Source organism: Ranitomeya imitator, chromosome 9 (assembly GCF_032444005.1).
Source record: "Ranitomeya imitator isolate aRanImi1 chromosome 9, aRanImi1.pri, whole genome shotgun sequence".
Classification (NCBI taxonomy): domain Eukaryota; kingdom Metazoa; phylum Chordata; class Amphibia; order Anura; family Dendrobatidae; genus Ranitomeya; species Ranitomeya imitator.
The window spans coordinates 46,312,469-46,336,469 of record NC_091290.1 but is presented as its reverse complement, the minus strand read 5'-3'; the positions used below and the strand labels follow the sequence as shown (position 1 = coordinate 46,336,469).

Below are 24,001 nucleotides of genomic sequence, written 5' to 3'. Positions count from 1 at the left end.
TCAGTAGGACTATCAACTGTGTATCCACCAGACTTCTGCACAACACAACTGATGGTACCTAGAATATAAGACATAATTTCAGTTGTTTCACACTTTTTTGTTAAGTATATAATTCCACATGTGTTAATTCATAGTTTTGATGCCTTCAGTGTGAATGTACAATTTTCATAGTCACGAAAATACAGAAAAATCTTTAAATGAGAAGGTGTGTCCAAACTTGTGGTCTGTACTGTGTGTGTGTGTATATATATATATATATATATATATATATATATATATATATATAGCTCCGGCAAAGATTCAGAGACCACCACATCAAAACCCTGTCATGGGCAGCCCAATCTCCAGACCTGAACCCCAAAATGTAATCAACAGGGTGATGGATAGTCACAAGCCATCAAACAAAGAAGAACTGCTTACATTTTTGCGCCAGAAGCAGTGTGAAAGACTGGTGGAAAGCATGCCAAGAGGCATGAAAGCTGTGATTATATGGTTATTCCACAAAATATTGATTTCTGATCTCTTCACAAGTTAAAACATTAGTATTGTTGTTTCTAAAAGATTCTGAACTTGTTTTCTTTGCATTATTTGAGGTCTGGAAGCACTGTTTTGTTTTGTTTTTTGTAATTTTGACCATTTCTCCTTTTCAGAAAAAAAAAATACAAAAAATTTATTGCTTGGAAAATTGGAGACATGTCAGAATCACATACTGAGATCTTCTCCCGAAACTCAGCTCTACAGCGCTGTATGTCTCCCATTCTGCATGTTGGTTGGCCTGCAATTTCTGCCATCCCAGTCCTGTATTTTTGTGCCGCTGTCACGGATGTGTCAGAGGCTGCAGACCGTTGCACTGTATGTTTTTCTCTACCACAGGATTCTATGTGTCTGCAGTCTGTGGAAGAGTTTTTTAGGGCCCTAGCCCTTATTTATGATGATCCTGACCGTATTTCCTTGGCTGAATCCAGGCAGCATCACATTTAGCAAGAGAATCATTCAGTGGAGATTTATAGCTCTGAATTATGCAGGTGGTCAACTGATACCAAATGGAATGACCTGGCTCTGAGAAGCTAATTCCTTCAAGGCCTCACTGAAAGGTTAAAGGATGCATTAACAGTGTATGAAACTCCAGTGTCTTTGGAGGCTGCCATGTCCTTGGCTATTCGGGTGGATAGGCACCTGAGGGACAAATGGGTAAGACCACCTGCTTCTGAGCTCTCTTTCCGAGACAAAATGCCAATGTTGGAGGAAAGATCCGGTGGTGAACCTATACTTGCGGAGTTAGAGGAACCCATGCAGTTGGGAGGTGCATTCATGTTGCATGTTTCCCCCGACATTTGCAAGAAAAAGGGTTGTTGGGGTTTTTTTGTGGGAAGAAGGGGCATTTTGAGCCTTCTCAAGGTAAGTGTTCCCTTGTTTTGTTTGTCTATTCCAGTTGTCATTAGTGGTAGTGAGGATTGACTAGAGCGCATCCTGTCCTCCCTGGTGCAGATCTTGTCGCCAGGGTCAGGCAGGGATTAGGTATCCTGCTCGGTGATAGGTGCAAAACCTATATAGGGATCGTAGGGAAGACAGGGTGACGTTAGATCTGCCTATCACCACTATCAGTTTCCCTAGTGTTGGGCCCCCCTTCCCCTTATCCCTTTTTGTTGCACTTAGTCTGTCCTACACTGTACTTGACAATCGCACATCAAACCTATTATTTTCCATCCTTTTTAATGATGGTTTGCTGCCAATAAAAGAGACTTTATGCAGAATGTGACTAACAGCCGTAAAGGTCTGGAATAATGAATGAGTAACATAATATCTACCCCCTGCCAAAAATGAGCATAGCTACATGCAGCTCATTGAGTATGTAACATTATAGAATATCCTGAGCATCTCTCCTAACTTGCTGACTCCACACATACTGGTCTATACATTTTTCGTGATGCTCAATTGGCCTTAAACTGACAATTTTCCTTATTTGTAAGCAGCAAATGCTGGGCTTATTTCCATTTTCCTGAGGTTTGCTGAATTTATGCAGATCAGCCACTTATGTCTCTGTGTTTGACAAATGCCGACTTCATAATTACTTTGCAAACAATGAACAGGATTAAAAAAAAAACAGAAGCAAAAAACAACAACATCAATTTACCTGAAGACGTGAGAATTAAAGAGACGGAGCGGGACCTCGCTGCCATGTAATGCATTAGCTTTCGGTGTCAGATGGTGGAAGGCAGGGGGCTCTGTGCCGCAGCCTCTGTGGATTTCTACCGTTATAATGATATGTGACAGATGAAAGCTATTCCCATGGTGGCGACATATGTCTACTGCCACAGTGCAAATACGGGAACTTAACACCTAGTTTATGATGTCAAGTGAGCACATTGTATGGCATGGCTGCTGATGACAGGTTGTATAAGGCACTTACTACTGACACAGATGGTCACCGGGACTGCTCAGTGCCAGTCGTTGGACTATAGGAAGCCGAGTCTATATGTATACATCCGGCCAAACAATAATGCGCTAAGTGACAATATACTGGAATTACCACTATTAGAGGGAACGTGAAACATCATGTACAATGCAGCTGAAGACAATTCCAATATAAAGCAATGTGGCCTTAAAGGGTTTTTCCCACAAAGTTAATTTAATGTTCCTGTGCTGAGACAATCTTATAAATGTGCCCTTGCTGTGTACTGTGTAATGTCTGTGTCTGACTGTGCAGGAACATGGTCTGACCATACCACAGCTCCTTGGCAGGGGAGGAAGCAAAGGAGTATACAGTCAGGACAGCACGGGATCACAGCTGGTGAGTTAAAACATTGCTTAAAAACTGGCAGTTAATGTTTTGCCTCCACAAAAAGAATCATCTGTGATCCCCTGCTGTCCTGTCTGTACACTATTTTTCTCCATCCCCTGCCCAGGAGCTGTGGTATGATCAGACCATGTTCCTGCAGGGTCAGACACAGCCATTACACAGCAGGGGCACATTTATAAGATTATCTCAGCACAGGAACATTTTTTTTAAGCACATCCAATTGTGGAAATTATTATTATTTCAAGATCTATTAATTAAAATGTACCTTGTTCATGGGAAAAACCCTTTAAGTTATGCATATCGCCTCTTAACTGTGGAATAGAGCAGAAACTCTACTGCCGCTTGTCAGGGCTCACTCACACAACAGTAATTTCTGTCCGAGCGCGATCTGACAAAACATCCGATTGCACTTGGACCAATTTTATTATATGGGGCTGTGCACGTGTCCAATTTTTTCCTCAGGTCAATTCGATCTCAAGAAAAAATTCTCAGCAAGAGAGAGTTTGATCCGATTATTATCGGATTACACTCGGTCATGCAAGTCAATGAGTGGAGTGCATGTAAATCATCGGACTGCACTCAGATGACATCCAATCTCCACACACTGACACAATGGAAAAGAAGGAGAATTGTTTTTCTCCATCTTTTCCTCATCCAACAGAATCAGGTCACACTGTGCTCACACTCTGATCAAACTCTGACGAGAGTGTGATCAGAGTGTCATCTGCATAATCGGCCCTTGGATGAGAGGCTCTATGACCTCGGAAGTAGTAATTCTGAAAGTCAATATCGACCCTTTGAAGAGCCTTGCCACATGACCTCAGGTAAGAAGCCATACCGGAATTTATGTTTGCAGTCACAAGTTTTCAGGGTTTTGCCCCTCATCAGTGCAAAGCAGCGAAAAAAGGTTGGCCAAGTCATAGGCCTCTAACAGAGTGTCTAAGTGGATAAGTTTCTCCTTCTGTAAAGAGGCTATTTTCATATTTAATTTTGCATTGAATCATTGCATGGCCAACTTGGGACTCTCTTTAAGGAGAAACTTTCCCCCCTTAAGTCCCCTTGGGAAGGCTTCTCACCCAGCGAACCAGTTATTTTGCCTTGCCTTTGCACTGATGAGGGACAAAACTCTCCAAAACATGTATTTGGCTATATTAGCCTAAGTCATGCGGAAAGGCCCTTTAAAGGGTCGATATTATTTTTTCTAAAAGTGCTACTTTCAACAGGCGGCATTATAGTCCCTGCACTTTTCCTTTCTGAAAAGGCTATTTTCATATTTAATTTTTGCAATGGGAGCATTGTATGACCTATTCATCTGCCAACTTGGCGTCCTCCACAAGAAGAGTCTTTATGCCTTATTTATGTCATCCAGAATTTCAAGTCATGTGTGCAAAACAACAATTCCTCTGTGTCATGGAGATCATCCTTGTGAAATTTGCAGACAAACTAAGGGGGAGCACCATAAAAAAAAATTTCTGTATTTCCTTTTAGGGTAGTCATTCAGTCTTTTGTGTTTTTTTTTAAATCATGGTTACCTATATATGGATCTCAGAGTCCCCCATCTACCATTGGTAAAAAAAAACCATAATTTACTGTCATATGTCTGCTCATATTTAAAAAATTGGATCTGCATTTAGCAAAATTTGCAAAATTGTTCAATCCACTGGGTGTCTATTGTTTTCCTGAACTCATTGCAGATCTCTAATTTTACAATATAAAGGGTTAAGTCCACGGCATATTTTAAATGCAACATATGCAGATCTTGCCATGAATTTGACGCAGTTTGTTCACCCTGTATGCATGTACCTGTATTAGGGCAGATTTATTAACACTGGCACTTCACATTGTCAGCCTTAAACTGATTAGCAATGTAGGAAAGTGCGCCTACATTAGTAAGAGGCTCGCTATTCTTAATACATTTTGCATATTTTGTGCTGTCTCCAAGCCAGAAGAGGAAATTCATGATCCTCCTGCGAATTCATTTAATGCGCCATCATTTAGTTTCTATGCCATCAAAGTGGCAAAAAATGTAATGATATATTCCCCCGCAGTTTCTGGCTTACTTTATAGGATCACAAAATCTTTCAAGCTCATGTATCAATTGTGAAGTTTATTTATTTTTTAGCCTATGGCATATGCATGAGTCAATGTAGAATAATTTGGAGTTTCCATAATCCATGTACTTTATTACCAGAATCAAAAAGTTATTCCCAACTTACTGATCATTAGAGGTCCTAAGATCCCAAAAATCGAGCTCTACAGAGTCTAGTCTTGGGATCTTCGAAAAGGATAGCACAGACTCTATGTACGGTGCATAGTGGGGTGTATTTTAGGTAACTGGGAATGATTACAGCCATGGCACCTACACTAACATATTTCCTCAATGAATGAAAGCACCACTATGTAGGTAGAAGATACCTGACACATGACTATACATCCTGAAGTTGATGTACAAATAAGTCTTTGTTCCCAGCATGTCTGAGACTTGCGTCAGACATATATGTCGGGGGGGTATTCTCCAGCGTATACAGTCTACTGATCTTTCCTACACAGTTAAACAAGATATGCTAATGTAAACCATGCTGACAGAGGCCAGAAATACTCAGCTGAGAGAATTCGGCCTACATTCGTCACATGTCCTGGGGCCTTTCTTGATCAGGTATAAGAAGATGCGGATATGCTGCACTGCTGGTGGATATCTAAACAGAAATATCTGAAGAGTCCAGGGTATTTGTAGAGTGAATGCGGTGTATTCTCAATGCGTTTCAAAGTCTCTATGACTTCTTCTTCAGGAGAACCACAGAAAGTTTTTCTTCTTCACTTTCTGTGGTTGTCCTGAAGAAGAAGTCATAGAGACTTTGAAATGTGTTGCGAATAGAACGCATTTACTCTACAATACACTTAAATCTGGATGTTTCTTAGGACCCCCACCAATCAGCACACTATAGGTGTTGCTACTCCTGCCTGGAGGTCAGACCCTAAAATTCCCAGAGAACCCATATGTAGCTACAATACATCCAAAGAAAGACTCCAAAATTATACTAACTCTATAGTAAAAGTTCTGGCTTCAAAATGTTCCTTATTTCATCACCTTTATGTGTGATTAAATCAAATAACAATCCTTTAGGTATGCAAAACTAAAGCTGCCGTCACACTATCAGTATTTGGTCAGTATTTTACATCAGTATTTGTAAGCCAAAACCAGGAGTGGAACAATTAGAGGAAAAGTATAATAGAACCCACTCCTGGTTTTGGCTTACACATACTGATGTAAAATACTGACCAAATACTGCTAATGAGACGGCAGCCTAATATTAATAGTGGTAGGTTGAATAAGTTCAGGGAAGTTCATGATATCGCTTACCTTATCTGTGTAGATGAAGAAGAGGGTGACCACAATGAACTCCAGCAAGAAGATGATCAACAACAGGATAAAGAACTGAGGGGGAAAAAAAGGAAAATAATAAGTTTTTTTTTTATTATTATTATTATTATTATTATTATCATTTCATTAACCCAATACTTGCCAAATTAGCAATTTTCAATTTTTATTTTTTTCTAATCACAGATTTTTAATGATTTGGGTCCTAATGAATTTGCAAAATGTTTTCAAGTACGGATTTTTCAGAAAAGGGCGTCCCAATGTTCAATTAAAAATGACAATGACATGATTTCCTATTTTGAAAACATTCATTTTACAAACACAGCACAAAAAATTGGACCTAATTATAAAAATTATAAAATCTTAGTTGCTAGAAGCTAAAGATTAGGTGTCCCAAAAAAAGGACATTGGTAGATAATGGGTTAAAACATAATAAGGTTAACACAACTTTTGAACATGTCCTGATTACTGAAATACATTTCTGGACATCTCATCAAATACCTGGTTGACTTCTGCCTCATTAGCCATCTTTCTCTAACCCTCAGTTGGACTTCTTACAGGTTTGGATTGTGAAAAAACTGTTCAAGAATGGAAAAATAGAAATCTTTTCACCTCATCATCCTACAGAAAGATGAGTCTGGCAAGTCCATTATTACCAGTTGTGCTCAGAGTCAGTGAAATAAGTATGAAAAAATGGAGACAGCAGGCATCCATTAGATAAGGACAACCAACAAACTCCAAGAAAATGACCTTGGAGTTTACGCAAATCAAACCTTGATATCGGCTTCAAAACACAAAGTTGTAGCAAAGAACCTGATATCAGGGTTCAAAAAGCAAAAACCTTGATGTTATTTTTTTTGTATTTTTATTAACAGAATAAATGAACTAAGAACTTGATATCAGGGTTCGAAATGTGTCCAAAATGAAAGATTTAAGAATTTCTAACGCTGATAACGGTTGCGTAGTCATCACTGAGAACCTTATAGCAGGGTCCAAAATCTGTAAACCTCAAGGTTTAATTTTTTGCATAGGTCATTTTAATCAATGGAAACAATTTTGGGCTTTTTACATCCAATATATGAGGGTTGGATCAACATTTGCCACATTTATAGGAATCCCTTCCTACCTAACTGCTAGACTTAAGAGACATGGGTCAGTCTTAGTTCTACTCTATCTATGGCTGAAGTTGGCACAGTACTGTGCCATTACAGAAAACTATTAGCTTTTTGAGGTTAAAGGACACTGAATTACCCTTCTTTTCACCTCTAACCACTGGTTTAGTGTTTCCATTGATGCAGGTGTATTAATAATGAGCGTAGAGGTAGCACTTAATGCCGGGCCGGAGAGCTTTTGGCCACATAAGACATTACTATCATAAATGACTCACTTGTAGCTGGGGATCGTGTTATAGATTTGTATTTAGTATGAGCGGATTTAACTTTTTATTTCAGTTGGGGTTGAGGTTTTAATACTAGAGATGAGTTAGGACCATCCCCATGGGTACACCTTGATGTTGTGGGACCACTTTTATGCTTTCTTGATCAAAATAGCATTAACTAAGGGCACTATGTTATTTATATGTACGATTATCATTTAATGATTTACTCGCTGTAGGGTATATGCTCATTTCTGTATTTTTTTCCTTGGGTTTTGTAATAATAGGGAGATTAGAGGAACACTTACTGCCCGGCCTGGGAGCCTTACTGGCCGCACAAGACAGCAGTATCATAACACACTTGTAGCTGGGGATCATGTTATAATTTGCATTTACTAAGCGCTGATTTCACTTTTTCTTTCTGTTGGGGTTAAGCTGTGAATTATGTTGAGTTCACTTTTTTCTTTATAGAAACTAAGCTGGTCAACACAAATTTATCTTCCAGTACAATATCTATGCTAAAGATTCCCAAGTGTACACTCCTTTTCTTGTAATCTCTTCAGCTTCACCATAACTTTTCTATACCTAAACTCCAAAATGGATCTCCTTCTTTGAATCCATCTTTTCTACCAGTCATAGAATATGATATACTGAGGAAACAAGGTGGCTCAGTGGTTACCATTGTAGACTTGCAGCGCTGGAGTGCTATTCTCAAATGAAACCAAGAGCATCATCTGGAAGGAGTTTGTATATTCTCCCCATGTTTGTTTCCCCCGGTCTATCCCAAATTCCAAAAATAAACTGATAGGGAATTTATATTGTGAGCCCCAATGGGTACAGTGATAATGAAGTCTGAAAAGCGCTATCCCCTATCAGTATGTCTTTGGAGTGTGAGAGGAACCCGGAGAAAACCCACGCAAACATGGGGAGAACATACAAGCTCCTTTCAGATGGGTGGGTTTTGAACCTAGGATCAGATGGGTGGGTTTTGAACCTAGGATCCCAGAGCTGCTAAGCAACAATGCAAACCACTGGGCCACTGTGCTGGCCAGCTTATATTTCTGTTTTTTTTTTCCTTACTAATATTATACTTAAAAACAGACCCTTTACAGACACAACGAGTGGGGGCGTCTTTTGGCAATTATGCACAATCTGTTCCTGGAAAGCAGGCGGGGGATTTTCTACATGATTATATTAGGTAAAAAAAGCAATAAAGACATAATATGTTCCCTCAGTACCCTCGTTCTCTCACTTCTTCCCTGTTGAAATTACATTTACAAGAACCGAGGAGTTTCATTAAGAGAGGAAAGAAATCCGCAATGTGCTGCTTCCTTAGTGCCAATAACTACTCGGAGGCGATTAGATGGCTGGAAACACACGCATACAATATCCCACTGTTCAGAAGGGACAGCTCTTTATGAGCAGCTCGCCAGGATAAAAGATAGAGACCATTAAATGACCAAGAGATTCCCTATTTTAGCCAGCAGGGTAACTGAGAACGCCTCTGCGCCATACAATACAAGTCCCAGTGTTTGTGCCGTTCGGCCTCACGGACAATGAAGGAAGACTTTGGTGGGTAATAAGGCTGTGCCGCGGGGGACTGCTCAGACGCTACTGCACTTACTAACTCTACAGTAAATTTGGCTATAAGTTTTCATACTTTTCTAACAATATTTTTCTGAATATTTTTCAGACATAGATAATAGAAATTCCATATTTTAAGACAAGAGAAAAAGAAAATACATTGTACACCGACATAGGGGTAACAGAGAGAAGGATGGTCTGTCCCTCGATATTCTGCATCAAGATAATAGATATCAAACTTAATCCTGTTTTTACACTTTCGATAGATGCACGCTCTGTATCGATACCGATAGGTTAATTGGCTCTACTGTGTGTGCCGGGGGTAGGCAAATTAGAATCTGCACCCTGTAGGGGCCAGGGACAATCTCTGTACACAGCAGTAGAACATGTGGCATTTTATAGGCAATAGGAAATGTAGAAAAATGAAATGGATCAATTAATGTTATGTAAATAACAAGAGTTCCCCACAGTGACAATCACCACAATGTTAGAGCATATTTATGGTGTATACTTGATAAAATGTGGGTTATTTTATTCAATGCAGCATAAAAAATGGGAATCTTTAATATGCATTATTCACTCCGAGTGTGGAGTATCATGCTAACTTTTGGAAAAGACTACCACATAAGGTCTAAAGAAGTAGTGTGCTATCCAAAGCCCCAAACATAAAGAGGATCTGTCAACTAGTGTCAAAACAACGTCAGAGGAGTCACCGAACTTCTGGTAAAGGGCGACAGCATGCGGTAATGTGGTTATACCTTTGTCATGTATAGTCATCCATCCTGTGCCTTCATCTGCTGAGTCCGGCATTCTTGGACTCCCAAACTCAACATCGTCGCTAAAGTGCTATAGGGTGCAGTAACAATTCTGAACCATGGCTCCACAACACAAGAACAGCAGGAGAGAAGTTTTTCAGTTTTCTGTAATTGTCATAGATGGTGTCAACTGTGACAAATTCAGCCATAGATAGAGAAGGAATAAGACTGACCTATGTCTCTTAGGTCTAGCAGTTAGGTAAGAAAGGATTCCTATAAATGTGGCAAATGTTGATCCAACACACATCAATTAGATATAAAAAGTGCAAAATTGTTTCCATTGATTAAAATCGCCTATACAAAAATTAAACCTTGAGGTTTACAGATTTTGGACCCCGCTATAAGGTTCTCAGTGATGACTACGCAACCGTTATCAGCGTTAGAGATGCTTAAATCGCTTTCATTTTGGACACATTTCGAATCCTGATCTCAAGTTCTTAGTTAATTTATTCTGTTGATAAAAATATAAAAAATAACATCAAGGTTTTTGCTTGTTGAACCCTGATATCAGGTTTTTAGTTATGGCTTTGTGTTTCGAAGCCAATATCAGGGTTTGATTTGCGTTAACTTCAAGGTCATTTTCCTTGTAGTTTGTTGGTTGTCCTCATCTAATGGAAGCCTGCTGTCTCCATTGCAAATGCCATTAAAAGCAAGTAAGTAGGGTACATTCAAAACAAATGTATAGTCATTTTTCATAGCCAAGGTGGAAGGTCACATTAAACAGCTTGCTGCTCTCCCATTTTACCTGTCTGGCTAAAGCCAACCATACACAATAGATCGCAGGTGTGAACTGTGTTCTCTCCAGTTGACACATCAGCTTGGCGGTTTGTCTCTGGGAGAACAATGTGATCACCAGACCGAAATTGGACATTGTGAGATTGAGATCTCTCCCAATGATCAATTGGCTGGTGGCCCCATACAGATCAGAAAGTCGGCCGAACCCATCGATATCGAAGAGTTTGTCCGGCATCAGTCTCATGATCAATCCAATCAAAAAGAGGGATTTTCAATTATCCCCTTACCACAAGTTGGCAGTAGTTGTTTAGTGGTAGCTATGTGAACCACTAATATAGACTATATCAGTATTCAAGGCACCGGAAAATATTGCCAATAAAAAATACAACTTATCCTGAAAAGAAAAAAGCCATTATACCATGCTGTCAAAAGACAAAAAAAAAATTAATTTCTCAGGCCATGTTCCCACATACCACAAACACTGCATTTTTGCTCCTGCTTTTATTGAGTAAAAAACAAACAAAAAAAACAGTGGATGTGATTTTATGAAAACTCTTGCCTAATGGATGTTTAAGGATGATAATGAACTGTGCTTTTTTTATTGATAACTATATATATTTCAAAAAAAGTTTACATTTTAAGTGCAAAAATCCAACTTTTCTGCACTAAAAATGCATTTAAAATATGCTGCATCAAATCTGCACCAAAATGCAGCGATTTGCCATTGAGAACATGGCCTTAGAGAGTTGGTCGGTGAAATAATTGCTTGATATTAAAAAGCAAAAATAGGTCAGTCCATAAAGAGTTAAGCAATCTGTAATAGATTGCATCTGGTGGGACATGATATCCCATCACAGCCGGTACGTCTGGCTGAATCTGGGGTGTATAGGTGGCATGCCAAGCAAGACTCACCACAAATGACTCACAGTTCCAGCAACATTGCTCGGGACCATTTTGTTGGTGACCTTTTCTGACTCCTGTGTTGTAAGCCACCGAGAGCAGAACTTTAGATGAGAAAACAACATTTCTCCATGTACTTCCTAACCACTGATGGCTTCTAACTAGAAAATGAAATGTTTCGTGGAGAGTAAGGTGGGAGCTGCACGGCTGTTATTGAAGGATGTGTCAGAAGCTATAATTGAAATGTGCATCCGTAATCCCCACCTCTTCCTCGGATGCATCACAAAATAACCACACTTGTGCTGCCGCCATCTCTGCGGTGCGTACAGAGATAGTAAAATCAATTTGAGTTCCCGCTTGAAGCCTCCTGGGCAAGCTGTAAAGTGTGTTTTTATTTCCTGCTCTTCCCTCAGCTCCTGACTTCTCTTCTGTAATATTTCATGCTGCAGTTGCTCGGTGTTTGAGCGGAGAAGGTTGAATGTCGCACAGCTGGCATCCTCTGTAAGATCACGGTTAACCTTTCTGCACTCCGTACTCACATATTGCAGGGGCAAAACTGTGGCTAACGGAAGACAACTGTCTCTTTTATAAGGGAATCGATACAGCAAAAATAAAGAACTTTATTAACCTGAACGAGCACCAAACCGAAAGTTATGTTAAGAAATATTGTGCCGCGGGGTGAATAGTTTAGGCTTTATGGCTCACAGAACAGTCGCGTTCATGAACAAATGTTTGTAAATCAATTATATATTGAAGATAAACCACAGTAAACATTAGATGGCTGTTGGACAAATGATGGTTTAGACGATCGTTCCACTGGTAGCCATATTGGCCATAGTTGGTAGCGCCAGATTGACTGACTACTCGTGTGTTCTCTAGGAGAGAGCCTCCACCAGGCATGTCTCCAAGAAAACAAAAGGATCAGTAATCAAATTGCTAGATCCTTCACAATTAATTGTGCAAGGACACTCCATACACATTAGACATCAATATTGGTGGGTTTGGCTGACATTAGTCTGATTTATATGGGGTGGGAGCTTAAAGGGTACAAGTCTGCAGTCACTATCTGACTGCAGACTTGTAAATCTTCACATTGTACGCACTGTGCATTGTGAGGAATCTCTGATGCCGGCGCCGAGAGCAGAGTGGTCATGTAATTGCAAGTATGTAATTTGCATACATATGGCCACATTCTGACTAGACATGTCTGGCTTCGCTCAATCCACGAAGCTGACCACATCTAGTTGGCACGTGACTGCATGCTCCTGGATCTAGCACCAGAGAATCCTCATAGTGCACAATGTGAGGATTCACAAGTCTGCAGTCACACAGAGTGACTTCAATAATTCCTGACAGATCTTACTTATTGATAATGGGGTGTTTTTGATTGTAAGAGTATTGCTGAGGACTGCTAGTTATGTTGTTAAAAAAATGAAATCCTGAAGGAAAGTAAAAAATATGCCTAAGGTTGGGTTAACACCCTTGTTTATCTTTTTATAGGGTGGAAAAGCCAAAATGATGGGACACCTGAATGCGTTAAATTCCGAACACCAACAGCACCCATCACACCCCACTGATAATAAGGCTGTCAATACTTCTTGGAGAATGTTACATACTTTTCTATGGTCAACAGACAATCCCCCAAAAAATGATAACACAGCATCTATCAATATCAGGTTTTTGTTGTACACCATTTAACCCTTGGCACAACAAAACAATTTTATCAGTTTAAGGCATTGTTATCATTGAATCATTGTATTTGTCATTGGGGCCTTGTCTTTAAACCATTGGAATGACAAGATGTTATAAAATTTACTTCTCTTCTAACCTGTACGAATTGCAACCTGTCTTGTAATCTCTACCAGCGCATGAAAAATAGGACCATTAGAGGCTAATGTCATTGTAACCCGAGCACCATACATTATGCATGAACTGCAACGACAGGCCCATAATGACCTCATTTTTTATGGAGAGTGTATGGATTGACCTTACTCTGCCCAAGTGCTTGAATCTCAATTTAGCTGTTTCACGTTTGCTTTCGGTGACAACCAAAATTGCCACAATTATCGTTCCATATTGACAATATTATAGGTCTCACACACATACAGTGGGGCAAAAAAGTATTTAGTCAGTCAGCAATAGTGCAAGTTCCACCACTTAAAAAGATGAGAGGCGTCTGTAATTTACATCATAGGTAGACCTCAACTATGGGAGACAAACTGAGAGAAAAAAAATCCAGAAAATCACATTGTCTGTTTTTTTAACATTTTATTTGCATATTATGGTGAAAAATAAGTATTTGGTCAGAAACAAAATTTCATCTCAATACTTTGTAATATATCATTTGTTGGCAATGACAGAGGGCAATGACAGAAGTCTTCACAAGGTTGCCACACACTGTTGTTGGTATGTTGGCCCATTCCTCCATGCAGATCTCCTCTAGAGCAGTGATGTTTTTGGCTTTTCGCTTGGCACCACGGACTTTCAACTCCCTCCAAAGGTTTTCTATAGGGTTGAGATCTGGAGACTGGCTAGGCCACTCCAGGACCTTGAAATGCTTCTTACGAAGCCACTCCTTCGTTGCCCTGGCGGTGTGCTTTGGATCATTGTCATGTTGAAAGACCCAGCCACGTTTCATCTTCAATGCCCTTGCTGATGGAAGGAGGTTTGCACTCAAAATCTCACGATACATGGCCCCATTCATTCTTTCATGTACCCGGATCAGTCGTCCTGGCCCCTTTGCAGAGAAACAGCCCCAAAGCATGATGTTTCCACCACCATGCTTTACAGTAGGTATGGTGTTTGATGGATGCAACTCAGTATTCTTTTTCCTCCAAACACGACAAGTTGTGTTTCTACCAAACAGTTCCAGTTTGGTTTCATCAGACCATAGGACATTCTCCCAAAACTCCTCTGGATCATCCAAATGCTCTCTAGCAAACTTCAGACGGGCCCGGACATGTACTGGCTTAAGCAGTGGGACACGTCTGGCACTGCAGGATCTGAGTCCATGGTGGCGTAGTGTGTTACTTATGGTAGGCCTTGTTACATTGGTCCCAGCTCTCTGCAGTTCATTCACTAGGTCCCCCCGCGTGGTTCTGGGATTTTTGCTCACCGTTCTTGTGATCATTCTGACCCCACGGGGTGGGATTTTGCGTGGAGCCCCAGATCGAGGGAGATTATCAGTGGTCTTGTATGTCTTCCATTTTCTAATTATTGCTCCCATTGTTGATTTCTTCACTCCAAGCTGGTTGGCTATTGCAGATTCAGTCTTCCCAGCCTGGTGCAGGGCTACAATTTTGTTTCTGGTGTCTTTTGACAGCTCTTTGGTCTTCGCCATAGTGGAGTTTGGAGTCAGACTGTTTGAGGGTGTGCACAGGTGTCTTTTTATACTGATAACAAGTTTAAACAGGTGCCATTACTACAGGTAATGAGTGGTGGAAAGAGGAGACTCTTAAAGAAGAAGTTACAGGTCTGTGATATCCAGAAATCTTGATTGTTTATTTCTGACCAAATACTTATTTTCCACCATAATATGCAAATAAAATGTTAAAAAAACAGACAATGTGATTTTCTGGATTTTTTTTTTCTCAGTTTGTCTCCCATAGTTGAGGTCTACCTATGATGTAAATTACAGACGCCTCTCATCTTTTTAAGTGGTGGAACTTGCACTATTGCTGACTGACTAAATACTTTTTTGCCCCACTGTATTTGTCCGAGAGGTTTCTCTCCTGAGTCATCAATACACAGGAATGCCCGGCCTGGCCCTGTGTTCTCTATGAAGGAGCCACTGCCAATCCTCTTTGGCAGCTGCTCGTCTCCAGAGAGAACAAAAGGATCGGCCATGGAAAGTCAGAAGGTCAGGGACCTTCTCTGCCCCAACATCGTAAACATTAGAGTGTTGGCCAATGCGCTGTGAGGATTCTCCGATGAGGAGAGTGGTGGGCACATGACCGCAAGTATGTAAATTGCATACATGTGGTCACATGCCGACTAGACATGCACGGCCTCTCTAAATGCACATGTATTGAGTAAGGCTGTACACACGTCTAGTCAGAATGTGGCTGGGTCAGAATGTGGCTGGAAGTATTACTGCCGGCTCCTGGCGTCAGCATAGGGAATCCTCACAGCGCACAGTGTGTGTGATGTGAGAATTCGCAAGTCTGGAGTCACATAGAGTGAATGCAGACCTGTACCCAAAGTCCAGACACCCCCTATAAAGGCCTACAGTACAAACCACTTGTATTTCTAATCTTTCACAAAATGTTTCCCTGCATGTGGTGGCCTCCACTTTAGAGGTAGTGTTTTGCCATATAGGAGCATACAAAAGTTGTTGTTAGGGATATGCCCTTGGCACTATTTCTGTGATGTAAATCTCTAAGTAAGGTGGCACCCACAGGAGTCATGGGTGTCATAGTGAATCTCTATTTGCTTCTGATTTCATACAGAGCATGTTTTTGTCATATCCTGTAAGAATGCTTCATCTGATCCTATGAAGTATTGCGTTTAGGTACTAATGCCACCATAATATAGTATTGTGCAGCTTCATAGTATGGAGCCATTGGGGCACATGGATCTGCAGTGCCTTATATTGGTCTTCAATAATTATGAAATGGCTGCATAGAATTTTGTATAGGATGACTGACTAATCTATTAGTGATTTCTTAATTTTCATAGAAAATTTTAATTTTACAACTGCCCCCGAATGATTTAAAGCTTTTTGGTACAATCCATGTCTAATGGACATTTTCTATGTATCTCTGTATGATATCAGCTCTGTAATATCTGAAATTTATACTGTATGTCACAGCTTTGACGCTCATGATATAATTCATTATCAGTATTTCTCTCCGGTCTGTGTTTTTTTTTTCCTTCCCATTACGAGGATATACTGTATTCTACGATTCCAACAAAAGAGGTACTTACACTCAGCAGTAGGTATTTGTTTTCTTTTATAGCACCGATGCAGCCCAGGAAACCCACGATCATCACGATAGTTCCTGTAGCGATCAACAAGTTGGCAGCAGACAGTGAAGGGAAAGAGGAGGAGAGTGTGGCGAAGTTCCCCTGTGTGACCGCCAACCAGATACCGACTCCAAGGATCCCACATCCTCCCAGCTGCCAAAACACAAGAGAGGAGCACGATGATGAACAGTATGAAAGAACAGCCAGAAACAGACTCACAGTCATTGCACAAGTGGCCTCTGTTTGATCATTTATAAAGGCCGACTCACTCTAACAATACAGCTTTTTGGGGTGGTTTTGGGGGGAACAAAAAAAAGACTAGTGAAGCGTTATCTTCTGTTCCGAATACACTGCTGCAAAGTAAACAAATTAGTCCCAAGATATTTCTAAAAGTATTTTCTGCAGTACAAGTAGAAGCAACAGGGATCCGGCAGTAATGTACATCAACCTTCCAAGGTGTTTACAGCGGTCTACTAAAAGCCAAGGTGATCAATATTGTGTTGTCCAAGGTATTACTGCGGTGGGATTTCTGACACCAAACAGTTCAAAAGACAAAATAAGCATAAGGATGAAGCACAGCAAAGAAAGTTACAAAACACATCATTATATCACAATTTTGTTACTAGTTTTCCATTGGTCTACTGGCTATTATTGATGACCGAACATGCTCGGAAAAGGTATCACCGAGTGTCTTCGGTGTGCTTGAAAAATATGTCTTATGACTGTTCGACAGCTACAACACATGCAGGGATTGTCTAACAAACCATCATCCCGAATGTGTTGCGGCTGTTGAACATCTGCGAGAGATGCAGGCATAGGGACTCGAACATATTTTTTGAGCACATCGAAGTCACTTGGATAGCATCTGAGCATGCTCAGATAAACACAAATAGTGACACTGGAGGAAATGTACCATGTTAACAAGGACTTGTCACCTCCAGGAAAGCTATCTAAATGCAGATATAGTGGTAATCCTATATATATCTACTATATAATTGTCTAAGGGTCACTTCCGTCTGTCTGTCTCGGTTATTCATTCGCTGATTGGTCTCGCCAGCTGCCTGTCATGGCTGCCAGGACCAATCAGCGACTGGCACAGTCCGGAAGAAAATGGCCGCTCCTTACTCCCCGCAGTCAGTGCCTGTCGCCCGCAGCCCGCATACTCCCCTCCGGTCACCGCCAACACAGGGTTAATGCTGGCGGTAACGGACCACGTTATGCCGCGGGTAACGCACTGTTACCGCCGCTATTAACCCTGTGTGTCCCCAACCTTTTACTATTGATGCTGCCTATGCGGCATCAATAGTAAAAAAAGTAATGTTAAAAATAATAAAAAAAAACAAAACCTGCTATACTCACCCTGCGTTGTCCGCTGAGCCGCTCGCGCCTGCCGTCATCTTCCTTTCCCAGCGATGCATTGCGAAATTACCCAGAAGACCTAGCGGTCTCTCAAGACCGCTAAGTCATCTGGGTAATTTCGCAATGCATCCTGGGAACCCAAGATGGCGGCAGCCGCGCGCCCATCGGCACAGCGCCGTTGAATCCCAGGAGGCGGAGAGACAGGACGCTGAGCAGCAGCGACGAGAATGGTGAGTATGTTAGAACTACAAGGGGCCCTTGGATCGTTAGGTGAGTATGTTTATTTTTTACTTTTTAACCTGTGACATATGTGGCTGGGCAATATACTACGTCACTGGGCAATATACTACGTGGCTCTGTGCTGTATACTATGTTGATGTGCAATATACTACGTGGCTCTGTGCTGTATACTATGTCGCTGTGCAATATACTACGTGGCTCTGTGCTGTATACTACATCACTGGGCATTATACTACATCACTGGGCAATATACTACGTCGCTGGGCAATATACTACGTGGCTCTGTGCTGTATACTACGTCACTGGGCAACATACTACGTGGCTCTGTGCTGTATACTACATCACTGGGCAATATACTACGTAACTGGGCAATATACTACGTGGCTGTGCAATATACTACGTGGCTGGGCAATATACTACGTGGCTGGGCAATATACTACGTGGCTGGGCAATATACTACGTGGCTGGGCAATATACTACGTGGCTGGGCAATATACTACGTGACTGGGCAATATACTACGTGGCTGTGCAATATACTACGTGGCTGGGCAATATACTACGTGACTGGGCAATATACTATGTCGCTGTACAATATACTACATGCGTTAGAATCGGGCCACCATCTAGTATATATATATATATATATATATATATATATATATTGTATAGTAAATAATCCAGTTTAATAGACTTACTGCGGCTACAGGGAGAAAATGAAGATATATCCTCCCTGCAGCTGCTTGCTTCCAGACAACAGGACGGTGTAGAGAGCTGTTACAATCACAGCTTATTATACAGTGAGTGTGTTGTAATCCCTCCCCGGCACTTTGATTGACAGTCTGCTTTGCACACATGCCTTGAAAATCAATGTGTCGGGAAGATAGTACAGCATGCTCACAGTATAGTAAGTGGTGACTGTAAGGCTATGTTCACATGTTGCCTATTTGCTGCTTTTTTAATTCAAATTTTAAGCTGCATTTTACAGTACCAGTAAAAGCTATGCTATATAAGAAATCTCATGCACACATATTGTTTTTTTTCCTGACTGAATTGGAAAACTGCTGCATTTTTGCAAACTCCGGAATAAGGAGAACACATAAGAGTTACTCGAATTTTTAAGACATAACAAAGTGCAAATTTTATTACACAAACTTGTTAAAAAACACATACACATAGCATGTCATAAATATTCAGGATAAGCAGTGTAAGGTAATGTGCGCACATACAGTAATACTGAAATAGAAAGGCAATAGCTACCATGCCTATGTAGTTATGTAGCGGGTAAGTAATACTATAGAGTACAACAGGGGAAGCAAGTAAAGTTGAGCAATTGGCCTAATGTGGCTCTAATAAATGCAGAGCAGGCACATATTGTGCTATAACGCAACGCCCTGTGTGACATAAGGGTGAAGCTGGAGCGGTATTGAGCAGAACTTACCACTATGTGCGCAAAAGACCCACAGAGGATGGTGGATGACCCGATGCGCGTTTCATGTCCACGCTGGACACTTCTTCAAGGGGTATGCTGTGCTAATATGGAGAAGGACCTTAAGTAGCCATGACAACATGTCACATGGTTTATCACGAGGGTAAGATGAGCCAACAGGAAAGCGTGTTAGTGGCGCATGAGCAGTGCGTACCCCAGGTCCTGGCATGGCAATCAGAGCGTCAGGCGTCACAGCGCGTGCGCAGGGGAGTGGAGTCCCCAGGCAGGCGAAGGAGGCCAGAGAGACGCCCACCGTTATGCTGGATCCGGGGACAACAGCGCGCACAGCCGTGCATGGACTTATGGGCACATAGACCGTGCAATGATGAGGTAATCATAGGAACAACATTAGCAATACAGAATATGTAAGTTATATATATATATAGGGCGTAATCATTGATTATCAATATAAACAGGATCACATTACAGCAGTAATAGATGTAGAGTTATAACCAAGATGTTGCATGATTAAGTCCTCAGGGGTAATATAGCATAGTAACCATCTAAAACGTTGCACGATCTCCATGACAGGATAATGAGAAAGATTCCGGCAGTAAGGTCTTGACCATATATAGATATCACTGAATAAAACAAAAAGTTAAAAACAAATATTAAAAACCGAAACAAATGCATGTGCACCATCAAGGGGAATTGCATAGAGTAATATATATGGGCAAATGAAGAGATGATGTGGAACGAACATTCATAGGAATGAAGCGAAACTAAGAGATTCATTCAGGCCTTTAGGGGTCAAAGTGTCCAGGACTACAATCCATCTGAATTCTTTTTAGGCTAAGATCTTTTTATAGTTTCCACCGCGGATCCCAAGATGAATGGCCTCAATCCCTCTTAGGCTACTTTCACACTAGCGTTTTTTTAATACGTCGCAATGCGTCGTTTAGGGGAAAAAAAACGCATCCTGCAAAGTTGTTTGCAGGATGCGTTTTTGCCCCATAGACTAACATTACCGACGTGCGACGGTTGCGCCGTGTTGTGGCGGACCGCCGGGAGCATGGTCTAAAACAGTTTAAAATACGACAGCGTATATCATGTAGTAGCACGAACGTAATTTACTACGCTACATGCGGTTGCTCCATGATATACGTCGGTCTTACCTCTAAAGAACTACGAGTTAGGGTACAGGAGCACGTGCGGGATATTTGCGCGGCCAGGACAGTGGCTGACTCCTCTGAACTTAAGTCCATTCCTCGCCATTTTAAGGCCTATCACAATTGTGATCCAATAACATTCAAAGTAAGAGGGATTGAGGCCATTCATCTTGGGATCCGCGGCGGAAACTATAACAAGATCTTAGCCCCAAAAGAATCCAGATGGATAGTAGTCCTGGACACTAGGGTTGAGCGAAACGGATCGTTCATTTTCAAAAGTTGCCGACTTTTGGCAAAGTCGGGTTTCATTAAACCCGACCCGATCCCTGTGTGGGGTCAGTCATGCGGTACGCGACTTTCGCGCCAAAGTCGCGTTTCATATGACGCGCTTGGCGCCATTTTTTCAGCCAATGAAGGAGCGTGGGCAGAGTGATGACATAGGTCTTAGGGGCGTGGACGCCTATCGTCATCTTGTCGATTGTGCGCTGTAGCGATTTGCAATGTGTAACACCAGCTTTTCTGTTTTGGGACGGAGGGGAGAGAGAGAGAGAGAGAGAGAAAGGAAGGGAAGGGGGAGGGGGAGAGAGAGAGAGAGAAAATAAAAAAAATAAATAAAACAAAAATAAAAAAAATAAAAAATTCCCATTGACTTTGCATTGGGTTTCGTGTTTCGGTCGATCCCCGACTTTTCGCCATAATCGGCCGATTTCACTCGACTCGACTTTAGAGATAGTCGGGTTTCGCGAAACCTGACTCGACCCTAAAAAAGTAAAAGTCGCTCAACCCTACTGGACACTTTGACCCCTAAAGGCCTGAATGAATCTCTTAGTTTCGCTTCATTCCTATGAATGTTCGTTCCACATCATCTCTTCATTTGCCCATATATATTACTCTATGCAATTCCTCTTGATGGTGCACATGCGTTTGTTTCGGTTTTTAATATTTGTTTTTAACTTTTTATTTTATTCAGTGATATCTATATATGGTCAAGACCTTAATGCCAGAATCTTTCTCATTATCCTGTCATGGAGATCGTGCAACGTTTCAGATGGTTACTATGCTATATTACATCTTGGTTATAACTCTACATCTATTACTGCTGTAATGTGATCCTGTTTATATTGATAATCAATGATTACGCCCTATATATATATATAACTTACATATTCTGTATTGCTAATGTTGTTCCTATGATTACCTCATCATTGCACGGTCTATGTGCCCATAAGTCCATGCACGGCTGTGCGCGTGCGCGCTGTTGTCCCCGGATCCAGCATAACGGCGGGCGTCTCTCTGGCCTCCTTCGCCTGCCTGGGGACTCCACTCCCCTGCGCACGCGCTGTGACGCCTGACGCTCTGATTGCCATGCCAGGACCTGGGGTACGCACTGCGCATGCGCCACTAACGCCGCTTTCCGGTTGCCTCATCTTACCCTCGCGATACACCATGTGACATGTTGTCATGGCTACTTAAGGTCCTTCTCCATATTAGCACAGCATACCCCTTGAAGAAGTGTCCAGCGTGGACATGAAACACGCGTCGGGTCATCCACCATCCTCTGTGGGTCTTTTGCGCACATAGTGGTAAGTTCTGCTCAATACCGCTCCAGCTTCACCCTTATGTCACACAGGGCGTTGCGTTATAGCACAATATGTGCCTGCTCTGCATTTATTAGAGCCACATTAGGCCAATTGCTCAACTTTACTTGCTTCCCCTGTTGTACTCTATAGTATTACTTACCCGCTACATAACTACATAGGCATGGTAGCTATTGCCTTTCTATTTCAGTATTACTGTATGTGCGCACATTACCTTACACTGCTTATCCTGAATATTTATGACATTCTATGTGTATGTGTTTTTTAACAATTTTGTCTAATAAAATATGCACTTTGTTATACCTTAAAAATTCGAGTAACTCTTATGTGTTCTCCTTATTCCGAAATATTCATTGAGTTCGAATTGTTTCACATATGTTGGGTTACTTAATTAGTACCCCCACTCTATGGCATCTATGATGCACTTGGGTTTGTTTGTTTGTATTTTTGCAAACTGCATCATGTCACTTCTTTCAGCGTTTTTTCAGCATTTTTTTTCCAATAGAAAGCCATGAGTAAGTGCAAAAATGCAGCCAAAAACCCAGGTATCAGGTTTTGTTTCCTTTTTCATGCAAAAACCTAAGACAGTTGCCTCATGTTTTTTGGGGTGTGCAATAAACTTTATCAGCATGCACAAAAGACAATATAAATGCAGTAAAACCTGCTTTTTGTAAGCAGTTTCTTTACTACCAAGAGAGCAAGTTTTGCCTTCCGGAAAAAAACACAGCACAAACGCAACGTGTAAACATAGCCTAATTGCTCCCTGCACTAACACAATGACTGGAAGTGAGCAGCTGCATGGAGAATAAAACCTAATTTTTTTTCCATGTAGCCGCGGCGCTAGTAAACCAACTAAATACAATTTATACACCTTTTACCTGCAGATTAACCCTATATTGGATATGACAAGCTCCCTTTCAGTGTTTACCAACAATCTTTTGTTCACAATGTCAAAAAAGAAAAATAAAGTATAGTACAAGACCTGCATCACATTTACTATGTGTTATAGATATGTTTTATGCTGACTGTACTATATAGATACAGTAGTTTAGAAAAGAGTCTTGAAAATAATAGGCTTGGACAAAAAGAGCCATAAACTATGCCAAATGTACTAAAGACATGCACCATTTTTTGGCACAAAATATTGAGTAGAGAATAAAATATCAATTTGTGCATCTTACGGCAGTATTCATAACGTTCCCCAATTCATTGTCTCTTCTGCCTGCCACCCTCTTCCACGACACACTGCACAGAAGAGGTAATTAGTATGCACGGTGTGCAATATGTCTGACCTTTACAGTGAGAGGGACTTAGAGTATTTTAAAGAATCCCTACCAAGAAAGCGACCACCTGGTCACAGTGCAGATTAGCGTTTTCTGGAAGGAAAGAAACCTGGCTAGGTGGCATTAACGAGATACAGTGGCATGTAAAAGTTTGGGCACCCCTGGTCAGAATTACTGTTATGGTGAACAGTTAAGCAAGTTGAAGATAAAAACAATCTCTAAAAGGCCTAAAGATAAAGATGACACATTTAATCTGTATTTTAGTTAAACAAATATATATATTGTCATTATGTACATTTTAAAAATGACAAAAAAATGGGCAAATGCAAAAGTTTGGGCAACTTTGGAGATTTGTGTGCTCAGATAACTTTGA

At 41.1% G+C, this 24,001-nt stretch overlaps 1 protein-coding gene across 8 annotated transcripts in view; it reads right to left on the bottom strand.

Annotated features, from left to right (window-relative positions):
- Positions 1-24,001, bottom strand: part of TSPAN4 (tetraspanin 4) — a 708,534-nt gene that overhangs the window by 106,461 nt on the left and 578,072 nt on the right. For all 8 annotated transcript variants that reach the window (XM_069740222.1, XM_069740224.1, XM_069740221.1 and 5 more), the window contains 2 exons: positions 16,515-16,706; positions 6,162-6,236 (listed from right to left, as the gene is read on the bottom strand). In XM_069740222.1, the coding sequence (XP_069596323.1) occupies positions 6,162-6,236; positions 16,515-16,706 (267 nt within the window). The remainder of the gene's footprint in view (positions 1-6,161; positions 6,237-16,514; positions 16,707-24,001) is intronic.